This window comes from Rutilus rutilus (assembly GCF_951802725.1).
Source record: "Rutilus rutilus genome assembly, chromosome: 23".
NCBI classification, from domain to species: domain Eukaryota; kingdom Metazoa; phylum Chordata; class Actinopteri; order Cypriniformes; family Leuciscidae; genus Rutilus; species Rutilus rutilus.
This window is the reverse complement of record NC_140233.1, coordinates 10,624,408-10,644,326: the sequence shown is the minus strand read 5'-3', so window position 1 is coordinate 10,644,326 and position 19,919 is coordinate 10,624,408. Positions and strand designations below refer to the sequence as shown.

Sequence of the window (19,919 nt, the reverse complement as noted above, 5' to 3'; positions counted from 1 at the left end):
GTGCGTCCCTGTGGAGGCCACCTTAATAATCTCATTATCAGTTTAATGAGGTGATTAGAATGCCGAGGGCAAGCGGAGCAGGAGTGGGCGCATTACCGAGAAACTTTCGTTTGAGGAACCGAAGGTTATTTTGTTTGTCAATTTGTACATTTTTATCAGTCTTTTTTTTTTTTTTTTTTTTTTACCCGTCACCTTCTCATGTCTACGGTGGGTGTCAGGACGCTTTCCTTGACTGGTTAGCTGATTCCCTGCCTCCCATCCTGCGACACAGGAAATGGGAAGAAAAGAAAGTGTGAGGATTCACAGGCTGAAGTTGCTATGGCAACAAGTCAGAGCAGCAAGCACATTTTTATTTTATTTATTTATTTTTTGCTGCTGGAGATTCCTTAAGCACCACACTAGGGGCCGGCTAAGCAGATTCAGATTAGGCACATTAGCATGTTGAAGCGACATTGTCTTGAAAATATCTAACAAGTGGGTGTTTTCGTTTCACTTGGTTCCTTTCAAGAGCTCTCCAGGAAGCACACCTTGTTTTCAGCGGCACTTACAACTTTCTTCCATGATGTGCCAAAGGGGCCCTTTAAGGGCAAAAAATGCATGCTGGGGTTGCTAAACAAAGTTGATATATTTGAAGAACCATTAACACACATGTTAGCTGCAGAATAAAATTAATTCAATTTAGAATATCTTTATTCTTAGCTAATATCATTTCTTTATTCTAGGCCAAATGCACTACTTAATAGACAGCTGCTATTTAGTATTTGGCTACAGTCTAATCTCATTTTAAAAGGCATTTTGGTAAACCTTTGGTAAAAACATTCTTCTGCTAATAACTCTGACATCATAATCATGAGATGCAATGCTCATTAACATTTGAACATCCACATTTGAATATTGTATTATGTATTATACACACACACACACACACACACACACACATTCAAAAGTTTGTGGTTGGTAAGATTTTTTTTTTTTTGGAAGCAATCTCAGTAAAAGTAAAACAGTAATATTATGAAATATAATGAAAGAACAGCTGTTATCTAAAAAAAAAAAAAAATCTGTCACAATGTAAAAGTCTTAACTATCACTTTTAAAAAAACAAAAAAACTAAAATGACTGACCCCAAATCTTTGAATGTGTGTGTGTCCATAGATCTGTAGGCTGAAATGGCTCGACTTCCATTGTTCTATGAACAGTTGTCCTAGTTAGCTGTAATGATCTTTTGTTTTGCTGTCAGTAGATGCTGAAAGAAAATGCAGGTGAAGGGACGGGTCAGGGACGGGTAGCCTGCACGCTCCGGTCCCCTGGGCAGCACTGGGGGCGAAAGGATGGATATGGGTGCATTGATTATCTGTCAACTGCTCCTGATAGGATCTGAGCGGGCCAGTGTTGGGGGTATTAAGTGATCTGAAGTATTCAATAAATATTGATAATGAAGGCCTGTTAGTGAGGCTCCAGGGTTTTTGTTTCAGCCCCAGGAGAGGCATTGCTTGCTGCCGTCCCACAATGCGTTGTGTAGTTGTGCATGTAAGTATACAAGAGGAAAGATCTAAGAGCTGAACTGATGTTTTTTTTTAGTTTAAAGGGATGTTCACCCAAAATATGCGAATTAATAGGTGTGAAAAGCCACACAACAATTGTGACAGTAATGCATACGACCCCAGATAATGATAGGCGTGTCTAAGAAAAATACTAATATTTTACCTTTTTATCTGGGTCAAGTAGGACCGGTTATGTTTGGTGCCGTGACCTGGATAGCGTCCTTGTTAGCGCCCGCCTCCTACACCGGTGACGCCGGTTTGAATCCCGCTCGGAGCGGGTCGAGTAGGACCGGTTACATATGCATAATACCTTTCATTTCCATGCCATCCCACTGTATTAGTTACTTGACTTGACACAAACATCATTTAAGCCCTGTTTACACCTGGTGTTAAGATGCGTTTTGGTTGATCGGATCACACTTACCCATTTACACCTGGTGTTTTAATCTGTCTCTTTTAAATGAATGAATGAATGAATGAATGAGGCATTTATTCAGTGCTTTCATATGTACTACTGTACACCCAAAGAGCTTTACAATCATATCAGGGGATATGACTTTTGTCCACTTTCAACCACTTCTGTCCTGATTTCTTCGAGGGGAGGGTTTATGGGCGAGTAAATGTATTTTTTTTTTATTTTTTTTTTAGATCTTTCGATCTAATGGACAAATAAGCTCGCGCAATTTACATATGATCGCAGCCGGAGATGACGAAAAAACACATGACGAGCAGGAGCTTTGGTTTCTGCTCTGACAGCCACAAAACCCGAGTGTGTGAGAGCGTCTTCTAACCAACCACTATGAAAGCAATCCGGTCTAATGCATTTTCGACTACCTCTGGAAGTGGTCGAAAGTGAACAAGCTCAAAACGTTTTAGACCCCGTTTACATCTGTATTTAGCGTCATCCACTTGTGATCCGATTGACCAAAACGCATCTTAATACCAGGCGTAAACAAGGTTCTTAGAGACCCTCCCTTCTGTTTTCGAGTAATGCTTTTATCTCGGCCTCCCACATCTGAAAGCTCTGTTCTGAAAACATGGCTTATTTGCTTCACAGTCATTTCGCATTGTATTGAGTTTAGTGGCTTTTAAGGCTCCAGGCCTCCTCCTCGATTTAATTTGTTGTCTTCAAAATGACCAAGTCTCCGTTTATTGAATTGCCAGGCTGCAAGGTACCGTACTGTTGCACTTATTCTCTTAACTTTGGGCTGGTCGCCGCACTGCCGTTGTTTGGCTTCCCTGTGTTTCCTTTATCACCTTATCACAAATAATCAGTGTTAAATCATTAAACTCTCTCTCTCTCTGTGTTTTCTCTCCCCTGCAGAAACTTGTCCGGGAACCCTCTGACAACTCTCTCATGGCAACTCTTTCAGAATCTCCAACTTTTCGAGCTGTAAGTTAAATGTGTTTTTTCTTTCTTTCTTTATTCTCTCAAGCCTCTATTGATTTTAGCTGTGGTTCACACTGGCGTACGGACACCCCGCATGGTTGAATTTCATACCTAACGCCATAAGCAACCAAGGATGCACCGTGATGCGTTTGTTGTGACACATTGAATGTTCTTTAATCAGGTCGTAAAAGCACATTAAGCCACTTTCGCTCTGCAGTATTTGACTTTCAAAATGGGAGGAAAACCTTTTATAATGAGCTAATTATTGTTGCTTATCAGCGTTTTGGCTTTGTGAGGTTGTCTGTTGGTTTCGAAGTTGCACGTCATCTCAGTGTACATTTACACTGGGACACCTCATTGATCGAGCAGATTGCGATCCGATTGGGAATGCACAATACATTTTACACGAATTATGCAAATGATTGGATGTGTATGTATATGTGTGTGTATATATATATATATATTGCTCTATCCTCTATATTATGATCATTATAAAAGTTTTGGTTTAGCAGTTTTAACGTGTTTACCTGTTTATTTGCCTATTAGGTGAAATCAGTGTTAGAAAGTCGTTGGGCCTTTGTCTCAGGATTATGGCAAATCAAGTAAATCAATTTCATAATTATAGCGGAGGTGTCATCTCAGTCCTGTCCAACAAGCAAACACTAATCAGCTGAGTGCATAGGGCTTTATCCATACAGGCATCTGCGTCTGTGTGTATTCGTGTGCGCATGACTAAATGTGATATTTTAAGCCAGGGAAGCAGGACAGCTCCTCTGAGGTGGCCCATCTTCTCTGCAGGGTTAGCACGTCCTTTGGAGATCCTCCAAGGAGAGGAGTACTTTTGGATTTCCTGTGAGATATCGAACATGTGTTGTCCTTAGAAAAAGGAAAGTGCTAACAAAAGCATGTGAGCATGTACTTTCCTATATCTTGGTGGGTATCCTAATTTAGCTACAGATTCAAGAGACAGCCTTCTAGTTAGCATGTTTATCTTGGCCCTTTAGGTCTAGTGGCGTTTCCAGTGAACCTTAGGTTAAATATGTTCGTGTTTGTCATTTAAATGAGCAGTTAACATCATATTATGGCATTTAGCTTCTTGGTTCGTTCAAATTCTGCTGGACAGAAGGAAATGACAAATTTCCTAGCATTCACAGCTGTGCTTTGGGCAAGTCATGTGATTAGACTAAGGGTAAATTCATTTTGTGTGACATAACGCAGGTCATATGGGTAATACCAGAGCGATAATGATTGTGAGACACCCTCTCCAAAAGGACAACACAACCATTTTACATATGTGTACTGTTACGTAATACTAGCACGGATGCCATCTGCAAGTCTCTTGATGTTTTAATAATTTCTCGTTGGTTTTGTGTGGACTAATCCCTCTGTTAAAAATATCCCTACAAGCATCAGAGTGAATTTTGACACATTCGGAAAGCTGTCTATTGTATCTAGTATTTAGTATTTTCTAGCTTGAAGAATATTTAAATCTTATTTATCTATTTGTTATATATATATATGAATAATTTCTTAAATTTTCAGCTCTTCTATTTCTCTAATTGGTGAAGAGGGTCTTCAGATTTATAGTCAGTGTAGTTCTTCCCTAGGAGTTTGGCGAATATCAGTGATTTAAAAAAAGGAATTTGAAATCACACCAAGTTGTTGCTTAAACGGATACATAGTGGATTGATTTGCTATTTCTGAGCTCATGGTCAGCTTTTCTTGAAAGGTTTATAGGTTATCTTTAAAAATCAATTGTCTTTATGGAGAAAATGAATGAGATTTTGACTTCTGGAACCCGAGCAAAGTGCCATGAAATGAAGTCATATTTTTTATGGCCAAGTACTGAGCAAACCACCTCCCTTTAAATGAAGTAGAACCTACCATAAATGTCCAGGATGAGAACACGAGTACACCCCCCAACACACACGTGCAACCCCTGTGATGATGCACTTTTACTTGATTTCTGATGCACTTCGAGTGCTTCTATTATCAGCCTGTGACAGACAGTTGGTCGTCATGGAGCTGCTCCACTTGGGGACACATCTGTTGATTAAAAACGGATAAGCTGAAAGACGGTTCCTGTCCTTCAACCAGCATGGATCCAAAATCATCATTTTTTAAAAGAGGACACTGTTTCTGCTCTTTTTGTACTTGTTTTAGTTGTACTTGATCTTTGTCACATAATACAAACTGGGAATTGGATTAAATTAGATAAAGACTTTTTACTTATGTTTTAAAAAATCTGTGTTCCAACATTATAATCATGTAATTTGATCATATTTTAAAATATTTTATTGTGTATATTATTTTGTATAATGCCATGTAACAACTTAATATACATGCATCATTTTTATTTTTAGCACATTACATATTTTAAATAACAAATAGTGTAATTGGACACTGGCTGATTTCACTGAAGCTTAAATAGAGAGCAACAGTCGGGTTCCTGAAGTAAAAATACTCCATAGGGAAATTGATTTTGAACGATAACTTATAAACCTTTAAAGACAGCCCTACTGTGAGCTACGAGGTTGTTAATCGATGGTATTGGCTTCTGCTGAAGCCATCAGCTTGCATTTTTTCAACTTATTTTTAAAGTAATTGTGTTTAACAGCAGAATTCCTGGTGGAAAAACTACATTACCAACGATGCTGTAGAGAAAATTCCACCAATCAGAGAGCACCAAAAAAGCTCTTAAACTTCGCCCACTCCCATGAAGCACTGCGAATGACATAATTGAGTCGATCTCTCTACGCTCTCAAAATACTTAAATATTGGTACATACTGTATGCATATTGGGCAATAAAACTTTTTATATAATCAACATTTGTAAATGAGTAGTTTTATATTTTGCCATCGTTTTTAATTTGATTATACCGTTTGCAATGCTTAATGGCTTTAGGGATGGAAAGAGCTACAATCCCATTAAGTACACAGTCTTGCACTTTTATTTTATTTTAAATACTGTGTTTTGAAATACTTTTTTGCCTCAAATCAAACTTTGTAATGTTATGATTCACCTCGTTGCTGATTGGCTTGGTTCATGGCTTATAACTCTTTAACGAAAAAAAAAAGAAAAAGAAAAAACCCTATCCCAATGGGTAAATTAATGGAAAAAAACACTTCTGGAACCAGTGTCACGGAAAAAGGGGGTGGGCACTGTTGTACACTATGTCAAGGATGGGAAGCTAATCCTTAAATACCGTTTTGTCCTCTAAAATGGCCTGTTCTTTAATCAACAAATATGTCTGCCAGTGCGATTTCAACCATGGTTTTGGTATATGAAGCACATTCAGTGCTACTAAGCAGTCAGCACTACATGTACAAAGGCCTGTATAACTATGGTTTAAGCACATTACTGCTTTACTTTTATATGCACTCTTGGAAGACTCTGATGCACCTGCCACAGTGCTGCCAAAATTTGAGACGCAGGCTGTGGGAATCACACATAATGTCTGCAGTCAGTGCCAGCACTGTCACTCTATAAGAGCTGATGCGAACAACTGTAAAAACGTCCTAGCGCGTATGTGAGTGTTTGTCCACACCCACGCTCAAGTGTGCTCACACATGTAATTGCTGTCAGTTTTTCTTCTTGACGACCAGGAGGTGATAGGGGCGTAGTGTGTGTGGCTCAGGACCGAGGGTATAATCACCGTGTAGTGGAACGACCTATGCAGAAAAGCCAGCCTACACTGAAACTTATTTATCACTGCAGTAGCATGTAGGAAATGTGCCAATTACCCATACCTTTTATGGAAACCCATGCCACAAGAATGCAAGGTCTGAATTGTCAATTAATTTGGTCCTTAATTGGTATATTATGTAATTAATTTGTTTAGTTTTTTTAATCAATTGTGTGTGGTTGCCAAGGTGTTGCTAAGGTGTTTTGAGTGGTTGTCAAGTGTGTACTTGCTAGTCCAAGTCAAAAGAGCCCCATCAAGTCTCCCAATCTTGTCTGTAGATCCCTCCTAGTCTGTAGACGTCTGTTTAATCATACGACAAACAAAGAATTGTGTTATCAGTAATAGTACACCTCTGAATGCAACCAAGGGTTAGTTTAAAAATGGAAAAGTTGTGACAGCGTTGGCAAAATAAAAACGATTGTCCATGAAAACGATTAAAAACGCTGTATAATGCTGCCAGGCCAGTAGTTGGCGATGTCACTTTATAAAGAAACACGACACGCCTATAGACTGAACACGTAATATGCATGCGCATGATGTCACCGTTTTCACAAAATTGTAGTTTACACAGAAGTTTTTCATTTTCAAAAACTTGCACTTTGAATTTTTTTCTCCAAAAGTTTGCTTTTTCAGACCCCCAAAACGCTGTTGTCGTGCAAATGAATGACCAAATCGCATAAAATGTGTACAGTTTTAGTTAAAAAACGGTATCGTTTAATATAATGTTAGCTAACTGCATGAGTTGTACATTTCTAAAATGCATAACTTAGACACAGTCACCCCTGATAGCAGAACACTCTAAATTGTAATTGTCATGCATTTTCTGTAAAGCTGCTTTGAAACAATATGTATTGTGAAAAGCGCTATACAAATAAATGTGAATTGAACTGTATCGTGTAAACGACCCCCCAAACTTTTTTTACTTGAACCATCTAAACCAAATGATTCACTAGAACGAATCAGACCTGCAAATTACAAAATAAACATTGTGAAATTAAAACATTACTACTTCTATTAGATATTACTAGAAAATGAGAGGATTGGCGAAAGACTGATTTTGATGTCTTTTTTATGATCCCTGAAATTTCGTCTTAGATAACAAAATTGTGGTAAAAATTGCATTTTACGTACATACTCTACGTAATTTACATTTTCATTCTCCTCGGGCACTAGCTGTCCCAAAAAGGATGAAGAGAAACAGAAAGGACTGCAGTAATCAAGACAGATATAGAGTGAGATGGAGAAAACTGCATTCAGTAGGAAAATTGTGGCCTGAAATCAGATATCTCACGCAGACTATATTGTACAGAGTGAATGACCATAATTAGTCTGCTTTGTACAATAACACAGCAGAGGACACTGGAGTAGCCTAATCTGAGGTGCAGATGTAGGCCAAGTGTCTCATTTATGTTTATTTGCTTCAAATCCATTTATCGTAAATAAGCTTGGAGAGGAACAGCAGGAAGGGCTGTAGTTTTTCCGTTTTCTCAGTTATCTATTTTCTGACATCTTTGCTTTTTTTTTACAGCAGAACCGAAGAGATTGAGGCCTTTCGACTGTAACAGGGATGTCATTGTTGGATTGAACATTTCTCTGACAGAATATACCTTAACCTCTCACTCCCATCCCCCCTTTTTTTGTTGTTATTTTACAATCTCAAGGCAAGCGTGAAGTATGCCTGGATGTTTGTCAGCTTGCCCTTGAGGTGATCTTGATTTTAAAGATGTCCGCTGATCCTTCACGACAAGTCCTTGATATCTCTCGCATTGTCAGAATTGTATTGACTTGGAGAGTCATTGTTGGGCAAATCAAAGCAGAAAGTATCTCATGCAGTCACGTGGCTGGAGCTTGACACATTACAGACTCAGATCAAAACGATAAGCTGGTCTAACAGGAGGGATTTTCTTATCATAGTTCATATAGACCTCTGTATGCACACTGTATGCCATTTTATAAATTTTTCTCATAAAGATAAACTTCTCAACTGGTTGGTTTCTGCTCAGAAATGGGTTACAGCAGGTTTGATCCGACACAGTCATGGGCAACTGGGTTAAAACAATGTTAAATGCTATGTGAAATTAACCAGATAGCAATATAACAAGAGAGGAATAAACACTTTATATGTTTTATTGTTTATATATATATATATAATGGTATTTTGGTAAAAATTCATTGGTCACTATTAAGTAGCGGCTAGTCAAATGATCCAGATGCTAATATAGACCGGTTGTGTGGCTTGCCGTCATTCTCAAAAACTACAAAACTAGTTAAGAACAGCCTCTTTTACCAAATTTTTCACCATTACTTGAAGATAGCTGGTTAGCAGTGCAAGCTAGTGCCTTTTACTGTATCTAGCCAGGATTCTGAGAATTTTCTAGATTACCGTGCTTAGCGGAAGTGATTTAAAAAAAAAAAAATATATTCCTTGAAGACCACTGTACACACTGTAAGCCTTTTATGTTTTTAGTAGGATACAGGCTAAAAATGAGTCAGCAGGTTTTATCTGACACACTCATGGACAGCAGGGTAAAAACTATGCTAAATGCTAATAATGAAATAAAATTAGCCATATTAATGCGTATAGATAGCAAAATAACAAGAGACGAGTTGACTCTTTCCTTATCTTTTGGTGTTGAGAGATATATATAGTCTATATATATATAAACTGCTGTATTTTGGTGCAAACTCATGGTCACTTGGTAGCAACTAGTCAGATTAGCAGGATGCTAACAGACCGGTTGTGTGACATGCCCTCATCCTCAAAAAGGACAAAACTAGTTAAGAACTTTGCTTTTACCTCATTTTTCACTATTTCCTCTTTACCTGAAGTTAGCTGGTTTGTGGTGCGGAACCTAGCGACTTTAGCTAGCCCCCTTGTTTCTGAGCATTTTCAAGTGCGGGTGAGGCGACAAATGGTAAATCTCCTGTACCCGCTCGGAGGATGATGATATGATACAAGCCTATTTACGGCCAAAGCACAAAAGCGCATTCGCCACACTCCGCAGACTCAGTCACTCAGCCGCCGCTTTCAGCCTCCCGGCTAGCAGCTGCGAGCACCATCAATCCGTTTTATTCTGTTGACCTTTCTCTAATCTCAGTCTGTATAAAGCGGCTCCCACAGACACGAACTTCATGTCTGGCTCATCGCTCGAAGGATCATCACCGTTTAAAAAAAAAAAGGGACTAAGAGTAATAGTGACAGTAAACAAGCTGCGGGGAGACTCTATTTTAAGGCATTTATTTCCCACATTTACAGCTGTCTAAAAAGTATTAAAAAAATGAAACAGAAACAAACCAGTGCAATTTGGTTTTTAGCCAGGGAGCCGGGCTAACAATTTAATCAGATTATTTAACAGGCCTAGTGTTGTCAATGAGCCAAGGTAGTTAAATAATATAACAAAGTAATTATGTTTTCCAGGATGTAGGAATGACCCAATGTGAGCTTTAATTGCATGGATAAAAAGTTATGTAAACAATTGATGAGAGAATGCTAATTATCAGGGTTGAACTTGAATATTAAACAGTTTAGAATTTAATCATTTTAAAATAGAAATCTTGTAGAGAACTGCTTTCTAGACTGAGAAAAGCCAGAAAATGTATTTTTGGCTCATGTGGATGAAAGACAACAACTCCCAGAATGCATTTGCTTCGCTGCCCTACGAGGCCACTCCCAAGCCACGCCTACCGGTCACAGAGGGCGGTATCGGAAGAAATGATACAACTAGGCTACTAGTTGACTCGAAACTGAAAAGACCCCGTTTTTATCGTGAGAGGTTGAAAACATGTGGAACTAGCTCCTACTACTGGCTGTAGTCTCCATAGACAGTATATAAACTGGACACAGCGACCCCATTGGATTCATCGGAGACAAGTGAAGTCAATTAGAAGCACTAACTTCCTGATGGTCGAGCGTACTGCGCAGACTCAAACTGAGCTTGACGACGTAGATGTGACGTGAGCAACCTGTCTGTCTTCTAGTAGCTGTGCCAAAAGAAACCTGAATCATTCCCTTCCGAATCTTGCAGAGACGGAGAGTGTGAGTAGGAGGTGTCCATGAGCTAGGAGCAGGAGAAACTTTTGCTAAGTATTCTGATTAATTATTTTGTCATTTTTGCCTCCACGTCCCCCCGATTGCGCGCGAGCATCTCCTCCCGTCCATACGGTAATCTCTCTACTGTGCGACAGAGAGTCGCGTGGTTATGGCGCAATCGTTAGCCTATTTTTACAAAAACTGCTTCTACGGGGCCATACCGTAAGATACAAGGTAATGGAGCCTTTTATACATTTTCGTGTGTCTTTAGAAATAAACAATGGACAAATGGAGTCTTTAAACGCCTCAGATGTAAAGTTATTCGCTGTCAAAGTGACGCCAAAATGAATGGGAGTCAATGGAATGCTAACAGCAGGTGATGGTCCGCTAGCCAATGGCGGCGCCCGGGGAAGCTTCAAAATAATATGAAACCCTGCCCCCCTGGTAGACTCTCTGGCCAAAAAAGCCTCCGATGACGCAAAATGACGATTTTTGCGTCATCTGAGGTTTTTTTCCAGACACACAATACAGAAATCTCTTGTCTCAAGGGGACGTGAGGGAAGGAAGCACGGTCATTCGAAAATACTACCGGGTTTCTACTGATACAAAGCTTAATGCTAATCGGTGAAGTATCCCTTTAAGTTCATCAGTCTATCAGAAGTCAGCTCTAATAAAATTTCCAGCCATCTCAAGCGACAATGGGGGTAGTGAATCGTGAATTAACTCTTATCCTTGTTTTATTCTGCAGAACAGGGTCAGAAATGGTGCAGGAACTGACCGTTTTTTGGAAGAAATAGTTTTGAAGTTGGATGAAAGTCTATGGTATAATTTGAAAGTTTTCTCTGAAGGGACCTGACCTCCCTCGACTCCAGCGTCGCAACCTGTGGAATCGGTGCCCGTTTTAGTAGTGATTGCACTGCAGGTAGTGTCCATCAGCTGAGTGGAACCATGCCCAGCCATCTAACAAATGCCAATTTATTGTGCAGGTAAAGATCCTGGCTCGAGTTCACTTTTAAATCTCTGTCAAACATGACACGAAAAAAAAAGTGCGGTAAAAAAAACAGCACTCACTCATCTTGTTTGTCTGCAACATAATGAGATTACTGATTGGGAGAAAACTGTTAAGCCTTGGTGACACATTGTGGAGGGAGATCGTACATTAATCCTCGGTTTATAAGGATGCTTAAGTCATTATGCATGTGGAAAAAGATTAAAATGCATATATTCATTAGTCTTGGGACTGTTAAACAGAACTTGGCAATATTGCTGAGAATCCATTTTTCACAGTTCCCTTCACTTCTTGCAAACATTTCTGATTCCTATCATCAAACCTGGCAGCATTTGTGACTCTTTAAAGACGGCTTGTTTAATGTCGTACATGCTAATTAGCATCACAGAAGAAAACAACACTGCATCTCTGCACTGCTTTTAGTGGTAAACTCAACAAAATATTTGACGCATGAAAAAAGCTGTGATTTTTCACAATGTAACAGCAAGATAGGACTGTGAAGAACGTGTTTTGACAGTTTTAAACCGAGCTGAGCAATTTTAGCGGGTGTAGAGGTACTTTTGTCTCTCGCATTGACCTCTGACCCCACCTGTTACCATGACTACACGTGATCTTGTCTATCTATCAAGACGAGGCCAAGCTTTTGTTACACCAACTAGTGAAAGTGTGAGAAGAAAACAGAGATGCTTGACAGAAATCTGTCTGTAATTTCCTGACCAACACGCTGCTCCGAGGAACACAGACCTGCATATACTAGCTCTCTGAAAGTTTTCCAGATGAAAATCAGTCATGAGCAATTCATAAGCTAAAAAGTTATCGGTATGCCATGGCTGTGCTACTTCAAAGCTCTGTGTGCATGGCTATATTCTTTGGATGCAGACCAAACAAAATCCTTGAATCATGGAACAGTATGGAAATTTAGTTCATAGCAGTGCCTAACACAGGGATTAAAGTTCTCCGTCGCTACGACGGATTTCCGTTAATTGCAGCAAGTCTATGACGGATTTCCGTCATTGCGGGTTCCAGTCTGTCCTTAAAGTCTTAAATTCACTTTTCATAATTTTAAGGCCGTAAATAGGCTTTCATTTCTCAAATAGTGTAATAAATATCTTAATTTTAGTTTGAATAGGTCTTAAATTAAGGAAAGACGAGGTGTATTCACCCTGCTGAGGGGGATGTGATCAAAGCCTGGAGTGGAGCAAAAGCACGTTCCTCTCTCCACTCTAAGCACTCTGTAATCACTTCGCTCATAGTCCACTCCGGGTTTTCAATTACCGCTCACGGAAAGTGCATGTCAGGCTACAGCTGAGCGCTGAGGTAGAACTATATTTCAGTGACACAATAATGCAGGTAGGGCTGGGCGATATCGATATAAAAAATATATCGATATATTTTTTAAATGCGATATGGAATTAGACCATATCACATCGATATAGTTCAAATTTGCGCTGTGATCCTTGCTCCCCGCGCCTCCGCTCCTCCTTTTCCACACTGCGTGCGTGTTTAGAGCATGTTATGTTATGAGAGGCGAATCATGACTACTTCAGAAAACCCAGCACAATAGGAACTACCAGGCAGGCAGTGACATAAGTGTACGCTGAAATAAAGTTTTTCACCTCAGAAAAACGGACTTTCTTGTCCTGTCAGTCGTTATCCTGTTCTCGTAGCGCACACTCAATTGGACGCGCAAATTCAGCGGCGCGCGCTGTATTGCTTCACTGATCAAGTGCAAAAGAAACTACGAGCATGCAACGCCGTTACGTTGTAAATTACACGAAATAAAAGTAATGCAGGTATGATTCTCATTCTATTCACCAGTTTCCATGTTTCATTAACAGTTATTGTTAATATTGTGTATTCACCATGGTAACTGTCGTTTCCATATAACCCCAAAATGCCACTATTTTTCTTTGTGTTATTTTTTATATTTTTAAATGACTGTAGTGGCTCATACCAACATTGTATTAACAAAAACTAGTTTGGGACTGCTATTTAATAGCTTTAGCCTAGGCATAATGTTTACAGTGCTATGCATAAGTTTAGACACCCATGCTAAAGTTGACTAAAAAGAGGAATAAAAAATCATCTTTTGGAAACTGAACTTAATGCCTTAATTTGAAAAATTAGGAAAAATCCAACCTTAAAGGACACCAATTTTCTTTGTGAATAAATAATGTATCGTAAATAAATAAATGTTCTTCCTTAAAATACAGGGTGCATAAGTTTGGACACCCCTATGTTAAATTCCCATAGAGGCAGGCAGATTTTTATTTTTAAAGGCCAGTTACTTCATGGATCCAGGATACTATGCATCCTGATAAAGTTCCCTTGGCCTTTGGAATTAAAATAGCCCCACATCATCACATAGCCTTCACCATACCTAGAGATTGGCATGGTTGTATTTCAGTTAGCCTAATAGCTAATTGATTTGCATTGAGAGATGATCTTATGGAAAGTATCTCTAGTATGGTGAAGGCTATGTGATGATGTGGGGCTATTTTAATTCCAAAGGCCAAGGGAACTTTATCAGGATTCATAGTATCCTAAAAAATAAATAAAAAAAATACTTAAAAATAAAAATCTGCCTGCCTCTATGGGAATTTAACATAGGGGTGTCCAAACTTATGCACCCTGTATTTTAAGGAAGAACATTTATTTATTTACGATACATTATTCATTCACAAAGAAAATTGGTGTCCTTAAAGGTTGGATTTTTCCTAATTTTTTTAATTAAGGCATTAAAGGTATAGCGGAGGATCTTTTTACTTCCGGGTGGATACCCTATACTATTGGTCCTCCTAATTGTCAATCATTCTGGTGAATCAATCAAACTTTTCAAAAAGTGGAGAGGGCGGGACTTATCTAAAATTCGGAAAGATCCTCCGCTATACCTTTCAGTTCAATTTCCAAAAGATGATTTTTTATTCCTCTTTTTAGTCAACTTTAGCATGGGTGTCTAAACTTATGCATAGCACTGTATTTATTAGTACTAGTCTTTACTATTAGTCATATTCTTACAATTTATGTTAAGTAAAGGGGAAAAGTAACTTACTTGTGTGTTAACAAATTTTGTGTAAACGTGTTATAATTTGCATATATATATATATATATATATATGCAAATTATTAATTATATTAGTATGTTCCATGCCTGGTTTTCATAGATTAAAATATAGCTTTTAAAATACGCCTACTGGCAATATTAAAGCGGTTTAAAACGTCTCCCCTTAAAACGCTATTGGTCTCGACTATTTAAAAAGTTAAAGGAATATGACTTGGCCTAAAAAAAAAATTTCAGTCAGAAGAATTTTTTTCACTTTAATCCCTGCTAACAGAAATGCAGATATGAAAAACATTTTTAAAGAATTTACGCACTATACCACGCACTATACGCAGTATTGGCTGCAGTGTTACTTTTAAAGGACAAGTTCGGTATTTTACACTTAAAGCCCTGTTTTCAGATCGTTTCTGATTAAATAGAACGGTTAAGATTGAAATTTGGACACGAGAATTTTCGGTTTCTGCGGTAGCACCCCCCCCCACCTCCACAATGGCTGCATAGGTGCACTGGAACAATCCTTCCTAAAACGCATTCAACTTTCGTTTACAAAGACGTGAAGCTCACCGAGTGGTCAGGGGTGTTCACTGAAATGCTCACACAAAAATCGCTGCAAAAGATGCTGAATAAATACAATAGTGTCTTCAATACTTCAGTACTCTTTTCGTCGAAATAGACTTCTGGACCTTAAAATGATTTTTAAATGTCGCTCAGTGATTATATCTGTGGTAGAAAAAAATCAAATCAGCGGCCATACAGATTGCACACACTTTTTAATCTTTTTTTATTATATATATATATATATATATTTTTTTTTTTTACATAATATGATATAATATGCCATGTGTTTGTGTATGAGAATACTAGTTTTTTTTTTTTTTAAATGACGCAGTCATTTTCTGCTTAACTAAATAGAATTAAATTGGTGCCACATTGATTTTAATGCTTTGAAAATCTCAAAAGATCAAACGCATGCTACCTCTTTCTCGCATTCTATTTATTTATCTCTTTCTCTTTCCTTCTGCCAATCTCTTTCTTTCTTTTGTGGTGTTAGGCCCTTTATGTGTGGAATAATAGAAACGATGCTTTCATATTGATTGTTAGCATGAGGTAATCACTCAGAAGATGAAGATGATAAGCTCAGCAGAGAACTACAGAGAGGGATGTGACTGATGCCTGGCAAAATGTTCATGCACTGGTAATGATGTCCCCCTGTATTGATTATTACTTCCCACTTACCCTGGCGATTAGTTTACATATTTAATGAAATTCAGTTTAAAAAGCTAAAACATTTATTCAGTCTTTTTTGCGCCATGTATCTATTGCAATATCAATGTCCATCCTTCACAATTTGCCTAATGCGTTTTTTATCAAGATGTTAATCCAAGACTGATGGGGGCAATATATTTCTATGAAATATGGATTTTCAATGGAATACTCAATGCAAAGGGTTGTGGGTAACAAGAGCAGGAAGACAGTGAGGGAGCTGTTCAGGGCTGGGTGATGCAGATAAGAATATTTTTGATTAATTGTTTATTTTTTATAATTTGGTTCTTTGTTTGGTCTGAAATGGCTTAAAATAATTTGATTTTTTTATTATTATTGAAAAAAAATACCGAAAAGTGTTAATTAAAATACAGTAAAAATACTTTATTACAGTAATACTTTATTACAGTAATTAATCAAGTCATGTTGCTACACACACACACACACACACACACGCACACACATATATATATATATATATATATATATATATATGAAGAGTTCAGATGCAAAAGCCTCTAAGTGCCATCTGAAATTTTCTTCTAGAATGATCATTTTTATGAAGCTCATATATTTAAGTTCAGTAATTTCACTTAAATTGCAATGAAAATTACCTATTAATTGCCATTTAAGTGAAATTACTGAACTTAAATAAACAAGCTTGATAAAAATGATCATTCTAGAAGAAAATTTCAGATGGCACTTAGAGGCTTTTGCATCTGAACTCTTCATATATATATATATATATATTACACACACACAAACTTGCCTGCCATTTCCAGATTTTTCCATGCCAGAAAATGGAAGTTACCAGCGTGTCTGTTGTTATCTTATGTCACCGGGTCATTCGGTAACACAATCTCATACTTCCCTGCCCACTCGTAGGCATATTCAAGCATCACTCGCGCTTTCTCGGGTCACGGCAGACCACAATCAATCTCTGTCGTTCCCTTTCGCTCGCTCTCTGTTGTGCAAACACTACTCATGCCTGACAGAGCAGCGTTGCATGTTTCGCTCCCATCCAATCCATATTGACGTGTGTCATTTAGAGCTGTGGTCAATGACGAGTCTTTATCACTCCCTTCGCTCCCACTGCCCGCTGACAGCTTCCAGTCTAGAGCTTATGAAAAACACCAAAGCTGCTTAATGGAAACTGCCTACTGCCACCGTAAATGGTAATGTCAGTCAGTCCCAAGTCCCAAGATGTGGTGGAGAAGTGCAGGTTGGGAAATGGTACCTGCTGTTTGGAGCTCATCCAGAAAATCCATATGGATTGAGACGAATGTGGATTTCCATACTTTGAAGCTGGCAGTGCAGGCATATTGTGAAGGTAATGATGCAGAAGGTGTGAGAGCCCTACAAATACCGGTTCGCTTTTCACCAAGTTTGTCTCAGTGTCTACGTGACAATTTATTCGCGGATTTGTTTGAGAAAGTTAGGCATGAAATGGCTTTCATTGTCTTTTAATGGAGAGTTAAGCAAACAATTTGTCTTTTTTTTTCTTTCATTTCTCGCCTCCGTCAGGTACCGTGGGATTGTATATGACACCCTGTTTGATTGATAATTAGGTTGTGATGACTGGAGGGACTTATAACTTTAATTATAATATGATTAAACAATGCCCCCCTCACAGATCAGGCTAACGATGCAGGAAAGCCAATTTAATCCCTGTAAGAATGACTCTGAGCATCACAGGAACGGTAATGAGAGCTTGCAGAGAGAACCCTAATATCCGCCGCATGAGGCTCGGTCTCCCTGCGAGCAGTTGTCACCACACACACACACTTGAATGGGAAACTTTCTCTTTTACATTCATTGCTCCTAATAAAAGGTAATGGCCCCCAACACTGCACATTTTGGATGTCACTTTTTTGACATCCAATTTGGTTCATAGAATCATTTACTGTTTCTAAGTGTTTCAGATAATTCTGCCCTAAGCTTACTGCTTTTTTAGACAATGGGTAGGCTAATTATTGTCTTTATTTGGCTCATTGGGAGCATTTTTGTGGAGACATATTTTGTCTAAACTGCAGTTGCAGTTTTTTCCATGTAAGAATGCACACACGCGCACAAACACACACAAATTTTTGCAAATGTGTTATTTGTTTATTTATGTGTATATTCTAAATTATTTAATTATATTTTTTTGTTTACACACTGTATATAAACATTCTTATTATTGTTATTTTTTATCATTTTATTATATATGAATCTGTTTATTATTTATGTATTTATGTATTTATTTTTAAGTGTTACTGTTAATTTTGTATGTATTCATTTATATTTTAATATACATGCATAAATACTAAGATTTATTATTATTATAAAATAATTTAATATAATAATAAATGTAATTATGTAACATTTTGTGTAATTTTAATTTAATATATAATAATTCATATAATTTATTTTATCTGTTTGACTTTATATACTGTATATGTAAATGCATTTATTTATTTACACTGAAAAAAAAAGGCACAAAAGCTGTCACTGGGACGGTACCATTTCAAAAGGTACACCTTTTGTATCTAAAGAGTGTGTATTAGTACTTCAAAGGTACATATTGATACCTAAAGTGCACTTATTAGTACCTAAATGGTACATATTAAGGGCATACCGTCCCAGTGAGAGCTTTTGTACCTTTTTTTCTGAGAGTGTATTAGAGTTTTTTGTGCTGTATGTTGTCAACTTCTCCTCCTCTTCCATACGCACTGGGATGCCGTCTCTGCACTTTCACCTGGAGCGATATGGCCTAAATTTTTAGTCAAATGCATGTACATGAAACTGTCTTCTCTGAAAGCATTAGATGCTCAGGTTAGGACCTCCATGGCTGGAGCTTAAACTGCCACCCACTGTAATATGTCACAACGTATGACCCCAGCAGCTTGAAACTGTAGAGCACCCCGTCAGAGTCGTGTCCCCCAGCTTAACCTTTCATTGCCTCCATATAATGAATCTGAATGGATCTGTCAGTCTACATCCAGGCCTAGCGTTAGAGCTGGTTCTGTCAGCCATTTTATCCTAAGGGAAAGTGCTTTCTAACATTACGGGTGTACCTAGCTGCCCTCTACACTTTATTTGCACTCGTTGTCGTTGGCTTTAACCTTTTATTTGCTGCCTTGCTTCACTTTGTTTTCGAGTCTAACCGGCACCAAAATAATCGAACTTGCAGCAGGTATAGCCTATTTCTCAATTGTCATTAAATCTGGATTATGCCGTCTTTCTCTGTTTCCTCTTATTGGAAAAGTGTGTCCAGGGAGAGAGTTAGTTGAGTTAGTACATATGGGTTTAACTCACCCAACAATGCAAATCTGACATTTACCCAGCATGTCTTGAGAGGCTCCCTGAACATACGCTAACTCCGTCTTCTGATTATTTATGTATAAATTCTGCTCATGTTGTGTGCGCTACTGTATGCAGATGAACAATTTATAAGAGGAAGAATGAATAAAGCATTTTTTTAGAGTGCTTTTGAATTGATTCATATTATAAAGGCTCAATTATACTCTCCGTCTTAGCTAGGAAGCTAACCGCTGTTTGTCACCTCCATTGCAATGACACTTTTCATTAAGGCATGAGATGTGTGTATATTACCATTTATTTATCAGTACGTGCGTTCCTTGGCCCACTGTTCAATGCTCTAGTGGATTTATTCAATGGTGTCCCATCGTTTGACTGTGCATGGATACAGGAGCACATGCATAATGTATGGCTACTATGCAGATGTACTTCAGACCACGTTATTTTGGCATTTTTTTCAAGCACCCAGGCTCGATGCATCAATGCCCCCAGTGTTTTTTTCTTTTTCTTCCCCAGCTAGCAGTCACCTTGGCATTTCGAAAGGTTAATTTGATATTTTATTCAAGTTAGCAAGTTATGAAAATAGTTAGTCTCTCTAGCTGTAAATTAGCTCTCCTAAGAGCACCCTGATGAAAAAAAA

At 38.1% G+C, this 19,919-nt stretch overlaps 1 protein-coding gene across 2 annotated transcripts in view; it reads left to right on the top strand.

Annotated features, from left to right (window-relative positions):
- ntrk3a (neurotrophic tyrosine kinase, receptor, type 3a) overlaps positions 1 to 19,919 on the top strand; it is a 205,068-nt gene that overhangs the window by 78,296 nt on the left and 106,853 nt on the right. For both annotated transcript variants that reach the window (XM_084396553.1, XM_084396552.1), the window contains exon 4: positions 2,866 to 2,934. In XM_084396553.1, coding sequence (XP_084252679.1) covers positions 2,866 to 2,934 — 69 coding nt within the window. The remainder of the gene's footprint in view (positions 1 to 2,865; positions 2,935 to 19,919) is intronic.